The sequence below is a fragment of the Cebus imitator genome, unplaced genomic scaffold, assembly GCF_001604975.1.
Source record: "Cebus imitator isolate Cc_AM_T3 unplaced genomic scaffold, Cebus_imitator-1.0 Scaffold417, whole genome shotgun sequence".
Classification (NCBI taxonomy): domain Eukaryota; kingdom Metazoa; phylum Chordata; class Mammalia; order Primates; family Cebidae; genus Cebus; species Cebus imitator.
The window spans coordinates 54,063-74,467 of NW_016107732.1; the positions used below are offsets into that span (position 1 = coordinate 54,063).

Sequence of the window (20,405 nt, forward strand, 5' to 3'; positions counted from 1 at the left end):
AAGTGATAGATACCAGGGAGAGGTCAAGTCTAACAGAATAAGCATAGCAGTAGGAGAACTTAAGTTACCCTTTCAACTGGGTGTGAGGTGGAGGAAGGAATTGCCCGAGTATAAGGATTGGTCAAGCAATCCCTAATGACACCCACTTCATTCCCTTCCTTTACAAACTTCTGTAACACATTATTTAGGAAACGCATCCTTAAAAAGTCCTGACCCTCCCACCCTGACCTATGCTGATGCCCCTTGTCACAGAATGACCATGGAAGCTGTGACCAAAACAGTCAGATGGCACAAGAGATAAAGTTCTAAGAACATGAAAGAATGCAGCACTCCATCAAATCCTACTTAGAATTAATGACAAGTATACTTTTGTATCTTAAGAGCAAAATTCAATCATTTGACATGAAGGATATTAAAAGGGCATGAAGTACATGATCATCTCCTTTGACTTATGGAACTGGGGAGACAGCGGCCACAAATTAGGTATGGTGCTACCCACTATGGTCACCAATGGGGTTAGCAAGTTGGTTAAAAATCTGATCATTATGGAATCACAGGCATGTTTAAAAATTACTATCAGGGATGATGACCTGCTGAATTGCAGGTCATCATCCCTGATAGTGGGGAAGTCAGGTTAGAGGCTGGTTAATGAACTTGGGGAAAAAACAATACAGAGATAACCCCCTCAGGATAATTACTTTTTAACCTCAGGCAAGTCAGAAATAAATACCTGAGATTCTATAACATAGTATAACACTTTTATGTTAAGTGTTCATTATTGTCTGATTTTTTTTTTTTTAATGTTTGAGACAATCTCACATTTCCAATTAAAGACACTCACTCAAGTAACTAAGATATACTTGTGGTTATTAACAAGTTTAAAAAAATTGTTGGAACGTATGTTTTAGTTTTATAAGGGCAGTTACAAATGTGAAATCAAAGGGTATTTAAAAATCCCTTAGAAATAACTGTTGAAATAGATAATACTTAAAAATAGAGTAAGATTTGCAAACCAAACTTTTTAGGCTTAAGGAGGGGCTCAGTTTTTGGATTTGTATCTCTACGAAAATAATATATTTAACAACCCCAAACACAAAACAGACAAAAGAAGAGACTGAGACACATTTATTTTTAACTTTATTTTTATTGTTGACACTATTACAGATAGATAGAATGATCACAACCATATTAACAAACCAAAAACCTGTGCACAGAAACAAGATGAAGTAAGATGTTAACCATGGTTTTTGGATGGTGAAAACATGGGTGAGTTTCTCTTCTACANGTAACTTCAAATTTTCTATAATGAACACATATTTCATATATAATGGAAATATATGTAATAAAGGTGGACTACCAAAACACTAGAATGATGAAGACCTTTTAAGGAAACCGAGACAAAATAACCATAATCCCACAACAACCACACAACTATTTCTTGTTTTCCATCTTTCTTCCCATCTTTGCCACTTATGCATACTTATCATTAACAACCTAATAATCAGACTAGTGTACAGATCAGGATGTTAACAGTAATTGTTGTTGGGTGTTGGGAATATGAGTGAATTTTCCTTTCTTTACTGAATTTCCAGTTTTCTGTGAGTATGTATTATATTTGTAATGAAAAAGTACACACATAAAATTTATTACCAAAACACCAAAGATTATATAAGGAATTTGAGACAAAATATTTAACCAAATTCCCACAATGATAACACTGTATTAGTTATTTTCCACATCTTTTCATTTTAGACTTTATGCACACATATTTAAAACTGTTATAATCACAAGCTTGTGCACTGAAACAAGATGGAGGAAACAGATCAAGATGTTAGCAGTAGTTGTTGGATGTTGGGAATATGGGTAATTTTTTGTTTATAATTTACTGTATTTTCTAATTTTTCATCTGGGTATGTATTATGCACGCAATACAGACATACATAATACACTGTTATAAGGACATTATTATAAGGAATATTTGAAAAAATTAAGATAAAAGTATTTAAGCATAATTCCACAAAAGTAACATAACAGCTATTTTGAATATATATTTCAACAGAGTTATAATCATAAACTTGTGCACAGAAAAAAGAATAAACAAGATAGAGAAGAGTATATATGTCTTTGGATGGTGGGAATATGAATTTTTTTCCTCCACTTTTCTGTATTTTCCAAGTGTGTGATAATGAGTTCAAATTATGTTCACAATGGAAATGTGATCATAAACTTTTTAGTAACACTACCATAAAGAACATTCAAGAAATTTAAGAAAATAATGCTCAACTACAAGCCTACAACACCACAACAGCTTTTGACTATAAGCATACATTTTTAAACAGTTATAACTGTAGTATAAATATACTTTCGTGTCCTGCTTTCTCCACTTAATATTCCGTAAATATATTTCCATGTTCCAACTCATGATTATCATTTTTAAACAACTGCATAGGTGTCCATAGATAGGTTTACACAATCATTCTCTTGTTGTTTACCATTTGTCACTATCTTTTCACTAACTTAAGGTTGGAACGGACACCCTGACTTCTAGCTAGTTGCTTTCTGAAAAGGGTCTACGAATTAACACTGCCAACAATGTTAACACCAAGTAATGAACCCACAAAGTTCACCCCGACATCAACACTGATTCCCATTTCAAAAGTCCTCTTCCCGTGTAGTACACCTCACTGCCCCTCAGCTTTCCTGATGTCCATTCCAACCTCAGGTCTTCCTACGCAGCTAGCCCTCACTTACACCATGCCATCAAAGACTCCTTCTTTTCCAAACTGCTCAGGACACCCCACTCAATTCATTCTAGGCAACCTGGCCTTCCACAATTTTTGCCTCTGGTGTTTTCTTTTGTCTGTCGCCTCTCCCCTCCTAGGTCTGTTGATATATTAGGACTCCCTTCTTTGGCTTGCTCATTTCTGCTTCTTGCTCTCGGCTCTACAATCTTCCTAAACTTTGGCACTCTGCATCTTTTACATACTCCCAAGCCCTAATCCTGCAGATCTAGAAGAGTAAGATTCAGACACATTTCCCCCAGTGGGTTAATTTTGCTTGTTCAAATGATCTACACTTATCTTTTGCAAATCTTTTTTTTTAGTTTTTTTAAATTTTAATTTTTTTTTTTATCAGCCAACTCAAGGCCAAAAAAATCTCTTAATATAGTTATTAGGCAAGGGGAGGGGAAGCAAAGGAGCACAGGTAGTCCACAGAATAGGACACAGGAAACCTCAAGCTGTGAGGTCAATTTGTAATTAAAGGGAATGCTAAGATCAGACGAACACAACACTCAGAAATGCTAGGAAAGCTGAAAAAGAATGAACAGATGGTAACAAAACAAATTAAGGCTGCTGGGGAACCTGAGTCCATGTTAAGCTTGGGTTGACTGTAAAGAAAGCATTTTTTAAAAAATACAAGTTAGATATGGAGTTACAGGGTCAGATAAATAAAGAAGAGAATTAAGTTAGCGATAGAAAGATCTAAGGATACTAGCTCCTGGGCACCTAGGGTGCAAACTGACTTGTGGCAGCATATGCTGATGCTGCACAGGGGACCCAAGCCATGTTGCTACTTGTCACTTAAGGCAGGAAGCGCACAAAGAAAGTGATGAAAGGTCGTCAGCCTGCATCATTATTTACAGCATGAGAGCCTCTCCTACGGTTCTCAACCTTCATTAGGCACTACTGTGATCTAGTGATGGTTGTAACCCATTCTTTAAAGGCAAAGATGTAAGATTTACAGGGAAAAGCTTTGGGTTTTATCAATTCACTACTATCAAACACATATTGAGTTGGTTTAAAAAAAAAAAAAAAACAGAAAACAAACTTGTAATATTTTTGCATGAGAACCACTGATACATACATACAATGTGGCAACCAATCAATTTGGGTCATAAAAAGGCCAATCCATATATTGTAAAGCCTTACACACTATTAGGTTCCAAAGTGTTGGTGCAGACAAAATGGCTGCAGAAAGAAGCTCAAAGTACTTCTGTTTTCAAACAGCGAAGAGTAAAAGACATGTTATCTGTCATGCCTACACCTTCACAAGACTATTTAAGGGTAAGGAACAAAACAATTACTCAAAAAGATGCTGATAGGGTTCAAATAATGCACAATAAATCTTTCTCAGGATCTAAGACACTTACAAATATATTCAAATTTGTTGCTCTCTTCCTCCTCGCCCCCCCACCCAAAAAAAAAACAAAAACAAATTCAGAGTACCAGGTAAGGTACCTCTGCACAGTAAACTGTAACTGTATATCATATTAAATCCAAATATATGTGATCACTGTTCTGCCATAATTTTTGCTATTTTATATACACCTCAGGAAACACTATATATCGGTTATGCAAGTGTCATTTACAGTTCACTGGGGCAATCTTTGTAGTGTAGAATACTCATAGGGTTTTCTCAATCTGATTACTTGGAAAGGTAAGATGTGTGCTGTGGCTTTCCCACATGTAGACACTGGTGTCTGAAGGGGAAAGCTTAAGACTGTGAAATCTCTACATTTAGTCTCTTTTCAATCTGAGTTCAGTGATGTTAAGTCAGGTGTGTACACGCTAAGGTTGTCTCCTACTGACATTATCATGGATTGGTTTGAATTCTCTGTGGTTGGGTAAGGGTCAAGTCCTAGGTGAAGGTTTTCTAACCTTTACTCAATGCTGTCAGCCGGTGTGGGTATTCTGGTGTCTGGCGAGGGACAGGCGGTCACTAAAGAGCTGCCCACAGACATCACATTTGAAGTACTTCTCATCGGCTTGATCGGCACCACCTGTGCTGGTGCTGGCACGTTCAATGTAGCCTGAGCACTCTCCAAAGGCATTTGCAGGCTCAAATATGATCATGCTGGCATGGGTTTTCAGATGCTCACCGAATGCTGCGCTAGAAGTAAAGGTTTCTGTGCATTCATGGCAATCATAGTATGGTTCTTCCACCTGAATCTCTTGATCTTCACTTTCTTCTGGGTCTTCGATTCCTGCACCATCAGGCTCGTCGGCATCTCCCTCTGGCTCTTCAGCTTTTCCCTCTGGTTCTTCAGCTCTTTCTTCTGGGTCTTCAATCCCTGCACCATCTGGCTCGTCGGCATCCCCATTTGGCTGCTCAGCCCCTATGTTCGGCTGCTCAGCCTCTCCATTGGGCTCTGCAGCCTCTCCATCTGGCCCTTCAGCCTCTCCGTTAGGCTCGGCAGCCTCCACCTCTGGCTCAGCAGCCTCCACTTCTGGCTCGGCAGCCTCCACTTCTGGTTCGGCAGCCTCTACATTTGACCCCTGAATCCTCAGAACTTCTTGTAGAACATGGACATTGGCTTCAACTTCCTGGGCTGCTGCTCCAGCTGCTTCATCATCATCATCATCATCATCTTCCAGATGAAGCTCCTTATGTTTAGTGAGGACTGTGCTATGAATAAAGGATTTACCGCAATCCTTGCATTCATAGAATGGCATGGCTCCTTTGAGGGGCTCAGTAAGAAATGAGGTGTGAGTATAGGAGGACCCATACTCATAAGGCTCGTTCTTATGAACAGTTACATGATCTGCAAGTTCTGCTGCGTTGACAAAAGATTCTCCACAGACTGCGCATTCAAAGAGTCTCTCTTCAGTCTGACTTCTCTGAAACTCAGTGAGGGCTAAGCCTGGAATGATAGCTTCCTCAGCCATCTGGCTCTGTTCCAGTAAATCATCTTCCCTATGAAGTCTCATATGCTCATTAAGGGCAGAGCTATGAATGAAGCCTTGTCCACACAACAGGCATCGAATGGCTGACCCAGCAAGAGCAGGATTCCTCTCTGCAGCACGATTCCTCCGTGGCTTCACAGGCAAGAGGGCAATAAAACCGTCATCACACCCCTTCAAGGAATACAACTGGTCTTGTTCATGGATTCTCTGATGCTCGAAAAGGAATGAGCTATGAATAAAAGATTCCCCACACTTCGGACATTCATATAGCTGCTCTCCAGTATAATTTCTCTGATACTCACTGATGGAATGGGTGTGACTTACAGAATGTGTGTACTCCCGACTGTCAACCAGGCACTTCCTCCTGTGGACTTTCTGATGGTCTGTGAGGTCTGTGAGATCCACAAAGCCCAGGCCACAGTCCTCACATTCATAGATTGTGTCATCAGGGTCATCTTTCTGAGGTTCTTCCATGTCTGAACCTTGAATGACAGGGTCTTCAATTATCTCCTGACTGTGAGTCTCCTCGCCATGGGTCTCCTCACCTTGGGTCTTCTCACCATTAGACTTCTCACCATGGGACTTCTTGCCATGGGTCTCCTCCCCATGGGTCTTCTTGCCTTGAGACTTCTTGCCATGAGACTTCTCTTGGTCATAGATTTTCTGGTGTGTGTTGAGGTCTTTGCTGGTAGCAAAGGATTGGCTGAACTCCTTACATTTGTTCCGTGCTTGTTCTTTAGCATATTGCTCTTGGGCATAACTCGTTTGAGGGTCAGTAGGTGCCAAGCTGCGAATGACAGACCATTCATAGTTTCTGCTTCCAGAGGGCTTCTCTCTATCATGAATCTTCTGGTGCTCAGTAAGGTCAGACCTATGAGCAAAGCACTCTCCGCACTCCTGACATTCATAGAGCATCCCTCGAGGGCGAAGTGTTTGTTGTTTACCAAAAGGTAGAGAGTGAATTACAGAGGTCTCATTGCTCCTATGCTCAATATATTTCTTTTTAGCACGAGCCTTCTGGTATTCACGGACATTTGAGCTGGGAACAGAGAATTCACCATCCTTCTTAAATTCACCAGATCCCTTTCCAGGAACACTTTTCTGAGGTTTGGCATGGGATACACTCTGTATGACTGAGTCTTCATAGTTGTGGTTCTTACTGCTCCCTTCACAAGGGTTCTCTCTGGCAGGAATCTTCAGTCGCTTACCATTCAGGTCTGAGATATAAATGGAGGATTCTCCATTCTCATTAGATTCCACCAATTCATTTCCATTGTGACTTTTTGGAGGTTTGGAAGCCACTAAGCTATGGATAACAGACCTACTGTATTCCCTTCCTTCAGAGGTGTTCCCTCCAGCACGAACTCTCTGATGGTTGATAGCATCAAAGCTCTGAATGGTAGACTCTGCCATTACTTTTGGTTTACTGGGCCCTGCGACACTGTGACTTTTTTGAGCTTCCACAGAGGCTAAGCTATGAATAACAGATCTCTCATATGATTTCCCCTCATAGACATTTTCCTTAGTGGGAATCTTCTGGTTTTCATAGGGGTTAGAGCTAATGGTGAACGGCTTCTCGTCCTCATCACTTTCAGGAGGTCTTGTTATAGTATGACTCTTCTGAGATTCAGTGAAGGGCATACTATGAATGACAGATTTCTCGTATCCTCTGCCTTCAAAGATGTTCTTTCGAGAATGAATTTTCTGATGCTCACTAAGCTCTGAGCTTTGCATGAAGGCATCCCGGCCATCTGTAAAGTCGTAGAGCTTCTCCTTATTGTAAGTTTTCTGACGCCTTTTAAGGGACTGACCAGGAATAAAGGTTTCCTCACACACTTTACCCTTATTTTCAAATGGGTTCCCTCTAGTATGGATTTTCTGATGTTCTTTCAGAGATGAGCTATGAAGGAAAGTCTCCCCACACACCTTACATTCGTACATTTTCTCTTTACCATACATTTTCTGAAATTCATTAAGGCTTGAGCTAGGCATAAAGGCTTCCCCGCGCTCGCGTTCACGTTCACGTTCACGGTCATTATCTTTGTCATCCCCAAAGTGGATTTTCTGGTGCTCAATAAGGGCAGAACTATGAAGGAACGTTTCCTTACACACCCTGCACTCATAGAATTTGTCTTTGCCATACATTTTCTGAAGCTCACTAAAGGTTGGGCTAGGCATGAAAGCTTCCTCATACTCCTGATCCTTACATTCCACGAGATACTCTCTAGCATGAATTTTTCGATGTTCAGCCAAGGCGGCACTCTTATTGAAGGTCTCCCCACAGTCCTTACATTCAAAACGTTTCCCTCCAATCTGACTTTTCTGAACTTCACTGACAGCCACACTGTGAATAAAGGACTCACCATACTCATAGAGGTTCTCTCTAGTATGCATGATCTGGTGCTCAACAAATCCTGAGATGACACTGAACGACCTCCCACACTCATCACATACATATGGCATTGCCCCAAAATCAATTGGCTGTGACTCGGTGAAGGATGGGGAGCTGAGGCTGCTCAGGCTGCTCATGCTCATGGCTTTTCTCATCTCACTACCACATTCAAAGGGCTTCTTCCTGGGACAGGCTTTTTGATCATGAGTCGAGCCCTTCCCATCTGTGTCAAAATGATAGCGCCTCTTTCTTTCAAGAATTCTCTTTCTGGAAACAAGGGTTGAATTGAACCTAAAGCCTCCCCTAAATGAATTCCCTTCATAAACCCTCTCCTGGATCACTGACTCCCTCTTGTTCAATGAAAGGTCCTTCCAGTTATCATCTGCCATTCTGGGGAATCTCTGTGACCGGCTGCTTGACTCCCTTGCTCTTCCTGATTTGGAACTGCGTGACACATCCTTGATGAATTTTTCCATTATCACCCCGTGGGAAGATTCATCTTCACAAATCCCCCGCCGATGGGTTGATTTTTTGGCTTCAGGCATAGTTTTCAGACCTGGAAAGAAACCCCAAATGTAAATACTCCCTAGTCCCCATAAGAATGACGTGGGACTTGAAGGGGCACACCCTTCTATGATGTTTGGGAATAGAAAGTGTAGAAGTTTCTGTGATAGCATCTTACTGTTGTGTGGCTCCTCTGTGAGATGTGCCTCCTGCTTACCTCGACTGGTGCTTGGGTAGGCACTTCTCTTGGATCTTGATGAGTGGCCCTGTGTCATGTGGGAGTGGCCATCGTCTTCGGCAAGCTGCACTCCTGGTCACAAGAACAATATGGTTCAAATTCAAGATGAAGACCAAGACTCATCCTTAAATTGATCTTCCTCTTTCACTGAGCCACTAAATATGTGGTGGCCCATTTCTGATTCTTTGGATGTCAGAAGACATTTGCTGTCTCATTTCCCTACTACCTATTCCCTAATCCATTACAATCTGCATGTAATTCTTCTGACTCTGCTCAGAAATGTGTACAAAGACCCCACATGTCCCTGAAATCAGTGCACTGTCTTTTAGTCTTTACTTCTTGTAACCACTTTTTAAGTCCTCTTTTTCACTGGCCTTCTTCCTCTTACCTCACGACTGCTCTTGCTCCACCTGCTCCCTCCTTGAGGCCCCATGGCGTTATAGACCTGCATGGTCAACTACCCACCAGAAACTTGGGCAGGTGTCTTCCAGGAAAGCCCACATGGGAACTCAGTATCCTATCCTGAATGTCTACTTAAAAACCTCTAGTGCTAACTGCTCTAGAAAAAGTTTCAACTCTTGTGGCAAAAAACATCTCCCTGCTTGTCCTCACCCTGTACAATGCATCTTTACCCAAAGCCAGAGGCATTTCTTAAAAACACAAATCTCATTATGTACTCCCTCATTTGAAATATTTCAAAGGTTTCTTATTACCCTTGAAGTCCAAATATATTAATGTGGACTCTAACATCCAACTTAAAAAGGAGCAAGATGACAAAATGCTTCAATGACTGGACTGGCAGTAACTGAGAGAAGGAGCTGCTTACCTAGGGAGAGCAGCTTCCTGTAGTTTTCCATGTTGTCCTGTATTGTGTTGTGAGGTTTCCTGTCCTCGGTGAGGTCCACCATATTTTGGTATGATTCAGCATCCTAAAACAGCAAACAAAGACCTCTCAATGGAGTCTGTCCCCACTGATGTCCAAAGACAGAATAACGTTGGCGACATGGGAGCTTCGTACATATACGAAGTTATATAGGAAGTGCTCACGATATTGGGGATCTGAGTCATCCAAGTCAAGTGTTACTAGGGGCCTACATCGTACCTACCTTGATGCTACACTCTGAGGCAGATCCCAAAGACGCATGACACATATTCCTTGCCCTCATGCAGCTTATAATTTGGTTGGAGAGAAAAGACTCATGAAACAATTAGAGAACAATAAACAATAAATTGGGGTACAGATAATAAGTGCTAAACGGTTTGTGTAGAGGGACTTTCAGGGTGGGTCTGAACAGTGAGCAAAGGTTTGTGGAGGGCAGGTGGGGCCTTAAGTGGTGGGTTAGATTATGATACATATAGAAAGGAATTGGTGGGAAAGCTTAAACAGACTAAATATCAAACAGGCATGGAGTACTCAAGGAACAGAAAGAAGACACACTCAAGCAGACATCTGGTCAGGATGTGACTTAAACCTCCCTCCTGGTTTCTCCATGGCACAGCATGGTTACCTTGAGGGAGTTTCCAGTTTGCAGAAATTCCAAATAACCCAGGAATAACTGTAAGCCCTGAGGGCATTTTTACAATTGCCTTTTCTGTTTTAATGGATATTTACCTAAAAAGGAATTTAAAAACTCCTTGCATTACTCAGGAGAACTTTCTATGCAGGATCCTAAAGGACCTTTGCTTATTGCCAGAGGGCTGACTAGAACATGATTGGTTTCAGGGAGTCATGGTCACAGGAAGAGTGGCACTGAGACTGGAGAGAGACCTGAGAAGAGAGATGGTGCTGTGGGAAGCCCATAGACTTTGGAGCTGGACAGAACTCTGGGTCAAAGGAGCTCCCGCACCAATTATGAGCTATGCAACCTTGGGAACCGAAATCTTTTTGAACCAAAATCTTTTTGAACCTTTCTTTCAGGTTCTTCACCTGTAAAATGGGGAGAAGAGCATCTGTCTGCTTTGGAATACTGTGGGTGAGGATTTTCTGCAATGTGATGTGTTGCTTAAACAGCAAGAAAAATTATATAAAGGAAATACAAATGTTTTGATATTAAATCTACCATAGTTCTATTGCTGGGAAAAGGCATTGAGCAACATGAAAAATGTAGCAAAAAAGAGGGTTTGCTGAATAAGGTACATCTAACCAAGAAAGAAAAAGAGGTACAGGCATCTGGGTTTAAGAGAAAAGTCTTACTTATGCACTGCCTGTGTCCTGCCGCAAGAAAGCAAAAACAACAACAAAAACTAATAGGGCAAGAAAACGAAGCACAGCTTCATAGATGAAATTCTTTTTCACATGAAAGAAAAAACACACTTTGATTTAAAATTAAAATCTATGCAAGTGGCCAGCCCTAAATTGGTTGTTCACTTTGTGTTTGTAATCGACATGACACCTTGAAGTATACAAACTGCAATCAAGTTCAACAGAAGAGATGCTGCCCTGAGAACAATGCTAACACGGCACAATTTGTAATTTTCACAACATTTCCTACATGTGAACAATTAAGAGATTTACTTGTGATGTTAAAAGATGAGAGAATTTTCTGTTTTGTACACCTTCAAAATGTAATTTATGTCATCTGCTGCTGGTGTTATTACCATACTGTGTCAGTAGGAATCAGTGGCTTTCAGACTTTTGATTATGCAGACATGGGGCCTGGATGCCAATTATTCACACATCGTCAAGGAAGGGCATTTAAAAAGCAAAACAAGACAAAGCCCCACTACCAGGACACCAGTGGCCAAGCCCACACATGACTCCAGCCTTCTTCCCCTGTGCCGCAGCCACCTGACCCTTTAGTTCCTATCCCACGACTTCAGCTGAGCTCTCCCTAAGGCCTGGGGTTCCCTCCTGCAACATCTGACCCAGCCTGCTCCTGGGTTGCTCTACATGGCAACTGTTAATGCCTCCAAGACCTTTCCCTTCAATCTAAATCAAGGCCCTTGTTATAATTTCTTGCTAACCCTCTGTTTTTCCTTGAGGGCACAGAGAATGATTAGCAGTTACATACAACATCTCTGTAAATATTTACTTGTGTAACTGTCAAAAGCTTCTCAGGGCAGGGCCCCTCTCTGTGTTGCTCACTGCTGTGCCCCCAAGGGCCTAGGCCCGCTGTCTGACATGGGGTGGGTACTGATATGTGAAGGAAAGGAAGGCCAAGCCTAATGGCTCCTCCCTTCTTTGAGTCCTGTCAGTGCTGGGGACCTCCTCTACACTCCACCATGTCTAGGTGGTCTAAGTGACTTCTCCTCCTTCCTAAAAAGCAAGATCAAGTCCCACATTTTTTTCCCCTTCATGAATCTCCCTGGTACATGCTCCCTCTTAAACCACAACTGCCATAATTGTTAACATTTAACGGTGTGCCTACCATGTGCCAGGTACTTTATCCATGTGTGTGAGTGACTTCTCACAGCAGCCCTGGGAGCAATCCCTGTATCATTTTACAGATGAGGAAACTTAAATTCAGCTTAGTTGAGTAAATGGCCCAAGTCCACACAGCTACCAAGTGGCAGAGCCAGGCTTTGAACCCAGCTCTTGTCAGCTCCAGAGCCTTTGTTCTCCCTGGCCAGTCTACTCTGCAGACCCACAGCTTTCCTGGCTCCCTCCTGAGGACCAGAAAGATCCCCAGAGTCACTCTGCTTCCCTGATGCTGTAGAGAATGGCCAGTGTGACCAACCTACTAAGTAACACTCATGCTGAGGGGGCAGGAGCTCCTCTGACCACATGGACGACACAGAAACAGGCAGCAGCAACCTGGGCTGCTTGTCATCTGTGGGATGGGCCTGGGCTCCTCCTGGAGTGCTTGGGCTCTCACACCAAGTGGGACTCTAGGGGGCAAATAAACACACCATCTGGGGAAAGAAAGGCATCTCTGCCATGTAATGAAGATGGCCTTTCTAGAAAGAGAGTAAACCCGAGCATACCTGAGATTGGGACTCATAGGCCCTGGAGTCCCTGTCGTCATCTCTTTCCATTTCAAAGCTTGTTTTTGCCATCACAGGAAGGGAAAGATCTCGCTGAGGCATCCCTGGGAAGGGAAAAGGCATCAACAAGGAGCAGGGCCCAGTCCATCCTTCAGGTCCCAGGTTTGGCCCATTCAACTGTGAAACCGGCTGTGCGGTATACGAGAGCAAGTGCCTTTGTTTCTCTTCTCTGCCTTCTGTGGCAGGCTCTGAGCAGTCCATGAAACCAGTGGCCCTGCAACAACCCAGACCCAGGGCAGGGCCAGGGGCCCCACCTTATTCTTCTGCTCCCAATCTCAGAGGTGGTTCAGATTGTGCCCAAGCTGTGTGGGTCCAGGTGCAGTGCCCACCAGCTTCATCGTTCGGGCACAATCTCTGGGTCTCCCCAGCTGCAATGTGTAACATGGAAATGGCATCAGAGCCACCATCCCGCAGGATCATGGCTCTGAACAGTGCTTAATGTGTTGTGAACCATCACTAGATGTCACTCACTCCTGATTTCCTTCTCCTGCCCAATTTTAGGGGTGCCCTGCTGCCCACAGCAGTGTTCTCCAAGTCCAGGGGCAACAAGAAATGATTTCTGGCAGTATGGACACCAACGATACATTGGTGTGATGATTGGTTCCCTTCCAAAATCTCAGGCCTGGTTCTCACATGTGGCACTTCCCTAACACTGCAGGAAGTCGTGGCAGACATTCCTAGTTAACAATATTGTTACAAGGTGTTTTTCATTCTTGTCTTCTGCCTATGGCACTCTATACTAGTTTCCAATTTTTGCAGTGGCATAGTATTTCATACAGAAACTTCTAGTCTAAAAAAAAATGCACCAGCTTAAGAAGAACACTGAACAAACAGTAATTTAGGTGGTGAAACCTGTGCTGGTGGTACTGAGTAAAACTTCACAAACAGGACCCTTGGACTAAACTTTTGGGAAAGCAGAATATAGTCCAAATGGAGCAGCAGAAACTCCGAGGTCTGCCACCTTCCCCTTGAACCTGTGCACAGCACATACGCTTTACCATCCTACTAAGAAAGAAAGTGGTTAAGACTCACTGCTTCTTGGGTTCCTGGGGTAGGACCAGCGGCCTCGTGGCTCCATGTCTCTGCTTCTGCCCCTCCGGTCCCAGTCCCGGTCACCTGAGCAAGTGGGACATTCCAGTGGTTAACAAAGCACTTTGACATACCTGTTTTCCCTGTATGTGTATAAACACCCCTCAGGAAAGAGATGCTACCCTTACTCTTCCTGCAAGGAGACAGATCCAAAACTGAGGGCTCCAGATTCCCAGGCTCATCTGGTCCCTTCTGTATCCTGTACCAGCAATATGGTTTCTGCAGGCTTCGCACAAGTGGGGCTTGCTTCAAAGCAAGTTCCAAAGCTCAGTCTAGTAGCTAACCTCTGCTTCAGACTCCTTGCTGGCTTCCCAGTTCCTAAGGGGCTAAGTCCACATTCAGGAGAATGGACTGCAGACCCTCTACTGTCTGGCAGCCCATCTTAAAAGTACATGTTTAAAACCCAAGAAACAACACACACACCCTCCTTGAAAGCAGTGCTCCTTATAAATGCTCACTGAAGCATCTTTAATGAACCTTCCTAGAGAGGCTGGGGGTACAGCTGGAAGCAGCCTGTTGCAAATTCCTAATAGCTTTCAATACCCTATCATTGAATAAAATGATATTCAGTATTTAAGGTATCTATTTAGATATAAAAAATGTCTCATTATGCCATCAATTTACCCTCTCCTCAGATCTGAGTGAAGCCGACCACTTGGGGGTGGTGGGTCATCTTCATGGAGCCCCCAACCCACCGTGTCTCCATCTGAAAGCATCTGGCAGTGCCTGCTCATGAGTGGCCAGTGGGGATGGGTACTCACCACTGAAAGAATACACTGAGCGAGGTGGTGGGGACTCTCCTCTGTTCCGGGTCATTTCGTCGTCGCTGGTCACGTCACTGTTGTCGTCTGAGAGGACACCAGATGCCAAGTTACTATCTCTGACCCATATTCTCCCAATAGTTCTCCCCAGCTGCTGAGACGCATCTCCCCGTCACACACACATAGGGTTGGAGTGACCTGATCCTGACATTTGCGAGCTCAAAATCCTTCAGTAGCTTCCAACCACTCCTGACACCTACAAACTGATGGGGAGTATGGTGGCTGTGACCACCCTGACCTCACCCCAGAGACAAACAGGAGGCAACCTCCTCGTGCACCACACCAAAAGGGCAGGGGCCACAGGAGGTTTCCTCCCTTTCACAGGAGTGTCCCCTTTCCCTCTCCTGACTCAGGACAGTGGTTCTCAGCCTGGGCAGTTTTGTCTGCCAGGGGATACCTAGGCATATGTGGAGATACTTTTGGGGGTCATACCCAGAAAACCACAATGAGGCTCAATATCCCACAGTACATGAGACACCCCCACCCCTGCCCACGACAGAGAGGGATCCAGCCCAGACCATGTTGGAAATGCGGAGGATGAGAGTCCCAGGGCATACCTGCGCCCTGTGCTGACCACCATCACCCCGTGGAGAGTCTCACCTTCAGGCTGGTACATCTCCTTGTAATTCTCAAGCAGAGTGATGAGCTTCTCGCAGTTCTCCGGCTTTTTTGCTGGCACCCAAGGCTTGAGCTTTTCAGGGATGATGGTTAGGTACTGCTCAAGGACCAAGAACTTGATGATCTCCTTGGTGCAAATCTCCGGCTGTAACCAATCAAGGCAGAGGTTTTGGAGTTTGATCAGGGTCTTCTGAAGTCCAAGAAATTCCACAAAGATTAAGTTCCAAAACCTCTGATGAAAAAATTCAGAGTCAGTTGGGTCTTCTCCTATGATGACACCTGGCTCCTTAGTCAAGTCACTGTCTAGCTCATGCAGATTTGGGGCCTAGGACTTCTTAGGTTTGGTGACTGATAAGTGCTTTGGAGGCAGCGTTTCCCTAAGTAAAATTTTCACTGGAAGAACCAAACATGAATCAACAGGAAAGACATGGTAGCCTGTGTCAGTACTCAGGGACCTATAGATCGTACGGAGATATACACATGTCCCAGAAGTTGAGGACCAGGCAGCAGTGGGAGCCACCCTACCAGGGACATTGATGATACTTTAGGATATGAGAGTCCCCAGTAAATAGACACACAAACAACTGCACAAAGTTGGCCTCAGCACAGCAGTTACAAGCATGACCCCTAGGCTTCACACAGACCTATTCTTGAAGAGTAAGCTCTACTACTACCTTGTTATGTGACCGTGGGCAACTTGTCTAATGCCCTAGAGTCTGTCTCTGTAATCTGAGAAATGAACGCAAGAGCATCTTCATCCCTTTCAGAACTGTGAAGCTTAAATAAACTAAGATACCTAAGACTTAACTTCCCATGCAAGGCACAAGAGAAAAGTTTAAGGCCCTAGCCATTACTAAAATCAGACGTCAGCTTGTTTATTACCAAAAATGAAAAAGAAAGTAGGAGTTAGGGCAAATCCTCCCCTTTCTAACATTTCATCCCTTAACATAATTATTAAAACACAGTATACAACATACACAAAATGGAAGACCACTCAAAAATATTAAAAGTACTCAATTCTGGGTTATATGACATTATTCCCTCAGACAGTGACGAGTGACCATTGAGCCTCTTGATGCTACTGCACTTTCTTTTGCCTTCATCAATCTTGTCAAAGATCTAATCTATCTAAAAGAACTGGCTGTTTCGATATTCTTTTCTTACTGTTTCTTTACATAGTTCATTTATTTCCTTGTCTTTATTTTATCATCTGCTCCCTTCCATTTTTTAAACTTTTGAGATTGGATATAAAGGATTTTCAATCTCTCCTCTTTCTTTATGCAACCAAGTAAAGCTACACATTTCTCTTTACTTAAAGAATTTTTACTATCATTTACGTGTTATTATGTAGCATTTTTATGACTGGTCAGCACAACTGTTACAACTAAGTAGGGCAATATGGAAAAGAAATCTAGGTCTGGGAGCATAAACCACCTACTCTAACACTATTGTTAGTTACTGGCTTTACTTCCAGAGAATAAAAACAAACACATGCAGCAAAAATTTTCTCCCTTTGTTTTAAAAGGAAAGTAAGTTTAAATTTTTTAATTTAAAAAAAGTCTAAAGGAAAACTGAAGGTGTTTCCATTATTCAGAGTCTCTAACTAGACATTATCACTTGGAAATCAACGTAGAACCGCAGTACTCATGTTTACTTGTCTCAGTGATGGGTTCCCACTTCCTCCCTATGCAAACTGCCCTCCCACGCTCTCTCCCATCCATACGTTATCATCTCATGGAGCTTGGGCACCATCCAATGAAAATGCCTCAATCCTGAAGACCTTAGCGACTGGACTATTCCCAGGCTACCCTCCTTCAAAAGGACTGAGATATCACACAGAGCACAACATAGATAATGCTCTGCTGGGCAGAAGAATCCCAAAGCAAGAGAATGCAACAGGCCAGAGAGTCCAGGCTCCAGATGACTGGTGTGACATTTTAGGCATGGTCACTCTAACCCAGGACAACCAAAAGCAGAGGCCTGTGCCTGTGAGGGAGACGGGCAAGGGCAAATGGCCCAACTCTGCTATGTGGTAGACAGGCTCAGGAGAATACTCTGGTACCTGAGATGATACTAGTCCTTATCCTCAGACAACGAGATGCCCTCAGATATGTAATCACCTGTCTAAGAAGAGGATCCTTTCTGGAACTTCAGACCAAGCAGCTATCCACAGCAACAGAGTCAAAACACAAGTACCTGCAGATGTTTTAAAGAAAGAAATATATGAACTAAGAATAATATGAAAGACATGTAGAAGGAGTGTCAGAGAATTAACTCCCCAAATGACTGGGGACTCAAATAGCACTGGGGTGTCTCTTCCATACCTTCAGGGAAAGGCCATTCCCATGCCACATAAACCATGCCAGACATGAGGAATAAAAAGCTTTCAAACTGTCTTTATGGCACCAGAACAAGTCAGAAACCCAAGACAAAGATATCACTAATAAACCACAAACCAAACTTACGAAAGAAGAAATAAAAATCTTAATGCTACTATTAGTGAACATTATTCTATGGAGTTCTACCCAATTACAAGAAAAACATATCTGAAGCACAAAGAAAGAAACAGAACAACGTTCCTTTATGTAAGATCTATATATATATATTTCTATATTATGTGAATTTCCCTCCCTAACAGACATGAATTGAAGCATAAAGTACCCCAGGTGGAAGCTATATATCAGAACAGTAGGCTTATAGAGTTCAACAGGAAATCAACAACTTTTTTAAAGAAAATACAAAGAGCCAAACCTGACTCAAAAAGCAGAGAAAAATATGACCACCAGGGAATAAATCTAAAAAGCTGAAATAATGTAAAGAGCAACTTCCCAAGTAAACTTTCTGTGAATGAAATATTTACCATGTTATAAAAACCATTCCAGAGCATAGAAAAGAATGGAGGACTTCCTACGATTAATTATGTGACCACTTAAATACCCATAAGTATCTTGTCACAAGGTGAATGCCGACTTCTGTGCCAAGAAAATAAAACACATTGCTCTTCCTCAAGAAATTCAGGACTAGAGTAAACCTACGCAATCTTCATTTAACATATTCAAGATTTTCTGACCAGGCCAATAGAACTTGGCCATTGGTCAATAAAGCATTGAAAAATGAAATTTTTTAACAGAAAAATCTTAAAAAAAAAATCAAATTAGACCTGAGCTACTTCCCACCACGGCAGAGGAAACTCATTTGGGAGTAAAGAAAGGGCTGGAAACAAAACAATCAATCAATCAAAAAGGTGAGCAACACATGTTTGTATGTGTGTGAAGAAATAAGTATACTCATATACTGCTTGTGGCAATGTAAATTTTATCAAAATTAGAAGTGCACATATCTTCCTCCTCCTATAAATTCTATTTCTATGAATTTACCTCAGAGATACGTAATGACCTATGTGCAAGAATATATTCATTGATGTGTTGCTGATAATAGACAAGATATGTTATATTCATGTAATGAAATACTATGAAATCCTTTAAAATAAGGCAACCCTAAATAAATATGAGATGATCTCTAAGATAGTTAATAGCAAAACCAGACATAGCAGTGTGTATAGCATTCTAAGAAACTAAAAACAGATGTGCTTATACAGACGATTTCTAGAAGGATATATAAGAGACTATTAATGATGACTAATACCAACTGCCTTTGGGGAAGGGAACTTAGGGGCCAGTAAAGGGAGGGCAACTTATTTTTTCACTGTATATTCTCCTTTTGAATTTTTTTTTTATCATGAGCATGTATTACCTAGTCAAAAAAATAAATTCAAAGTTAAAACAAAACAATAAACACAACTACGAGCAGAGGCCTTTAGAGGCTGTGCTGCCCACTGAGTGGGTGCAGGCAGCTGTGACATCTTTACACTGATGCTAAGCCCAGGCTCTCCTCTCTTCCCCTGCCTTCACCATCTGCACCTTGAATCCATGGTCACACCCTAATCGGGCCATTCACAGGTGACATGAAAGTCAATTTAGAAAATCCCAATGAATCAACTTTGAACCTCTTAGACCCAATAAATACTTATGATATTACAGCTGCAATTTGAATACACCTCTCAACTATACCCAACAATTATCAATACATAAATACAATGTCATCCCCTATCTTGGCAATTCCACTTCTGAAATCTAACTCACAGACCCATCTGCCCATGTGCACAAACATATACTCTCCAAAAGTGTGTTCACAGAAGCATTGTTTACAATATAGCAGAGAACAGAGACAGACAAATGCTCAAGCATAATTCCAACAGCAGAGACCACTGAAAGACCACCACATGGGAGACAGGAAAATAAAGATGGGCTTAACTTTTCTACATTATAAAAACCAACTAAAATAAAAACAAACCAAAAAGGGAGGGGGGAAAGTATTTTATAACATAGATGACAGTTAATATTTGAAATGAAAAAAGCTTTTGGCATTAAGAAAAATAGCCCAATATGAAAATAAACAACACTAATAGAGAGTTCATAAAATTAGTGATAATAAAAGCCAGTTATTTAACATCAGAAATCAAAGAAATGTAAAATATTACAATAAACACTTTTTTGACCTGTCGAATGGGCAAATGTTAAAAAGATAAAAATTGATGTTAGTGAGGGTGCAGAGAAGCTGGCTGGTGCAGGCGTGAACCACATTTTTGGATGCCACATTGGCCATTGCTTAAAGATACTAAAAAAAACCACCTATTCCTTTTGAACCATTAATTCTCCATATAAGAAGAAACATTTAAGAACAAATATAGCCAAGTAGATAAAATGTTAATAAGGAAAAACAGCTAAAAAGTCAGCTTTGGCCAGGCATGGTGGCTCACACCTATAATCCCAGCACTTTGGGAGGCCAGGGACGGTGGATTATCTGAGGTCAGGAGTTTGAGACCAGACTGGCCAACATGGTGAAACCCTATCTCTACTAGAAATACAAAAATTAGCCGGGTGTGGTGGCAGGCACCTGTAGTCCCAGCTACTTGGGAGGCTGAGGAGGGAAAATTGCTTGGACTTGGGAGGTGGAGGTTGCAGTGAGCCAAGACCGCGCCACTGCACTCCAGCCTGGGCAACAGAGCAAGACTC

At 42.3% G+C, this 20,405-nt stretch overlaps 1 protein-coding gene across 5 annotated transcripts in view; it reads right to left on the reverse strand.

Annotated features, from left to right (window-relative positions):
* Positions 1–1,124: 1,124 nt before the first annotated feature.
* The window catches only part of PEG3 (paternally expressed 3), a 30,390-nt gene continuing 11,109 nt past the window's right edge, over positions 1,125–20,405 (reverse strand). For 4 of the 5 annotated variants that reach the window (XM_017509563.2, XM_017509562.2, XM_037731699.1 and 1 more), the window contains 7 exons: positions 15,313–15,475; positions 14,653–14,739; positions 13,835–13,918; positions 12,743–12,846; positions 9,645–9,747; positions 8,798–8,890; positions 1,125–8,632 (listed from right to left, as the gene is read on the reverse strand). In XM_017509563.2, coding sequence (XP_017365052.1) covers positions 4,674–8,632; positions 8,798–8,890; positions 9,645–9,747; positions 12,743–12,846; positions 13,835–13,918; positions 14,653–14,739; positions 15,313–15,328 — 4,446 coding nt within the window. In that variant the 5' untranslated portion in view covers positions 15,329–15,475 and the 3' untranslated portion in view covers positions 1,125–4,673. Of the gene's footprint in view, positions 8,633–8,797; positions 8,891–9,644; positions 9,748–12,742; positions 12,847–13,834; positions 13,919–14,652; positions 14,740–15,312; positions 15,476–17,450; positions 17,527–20,405 lie in introns of all 5 variants that reach the window. The other variant, XM_037731700.1, reaches the window with a different exon arrangement.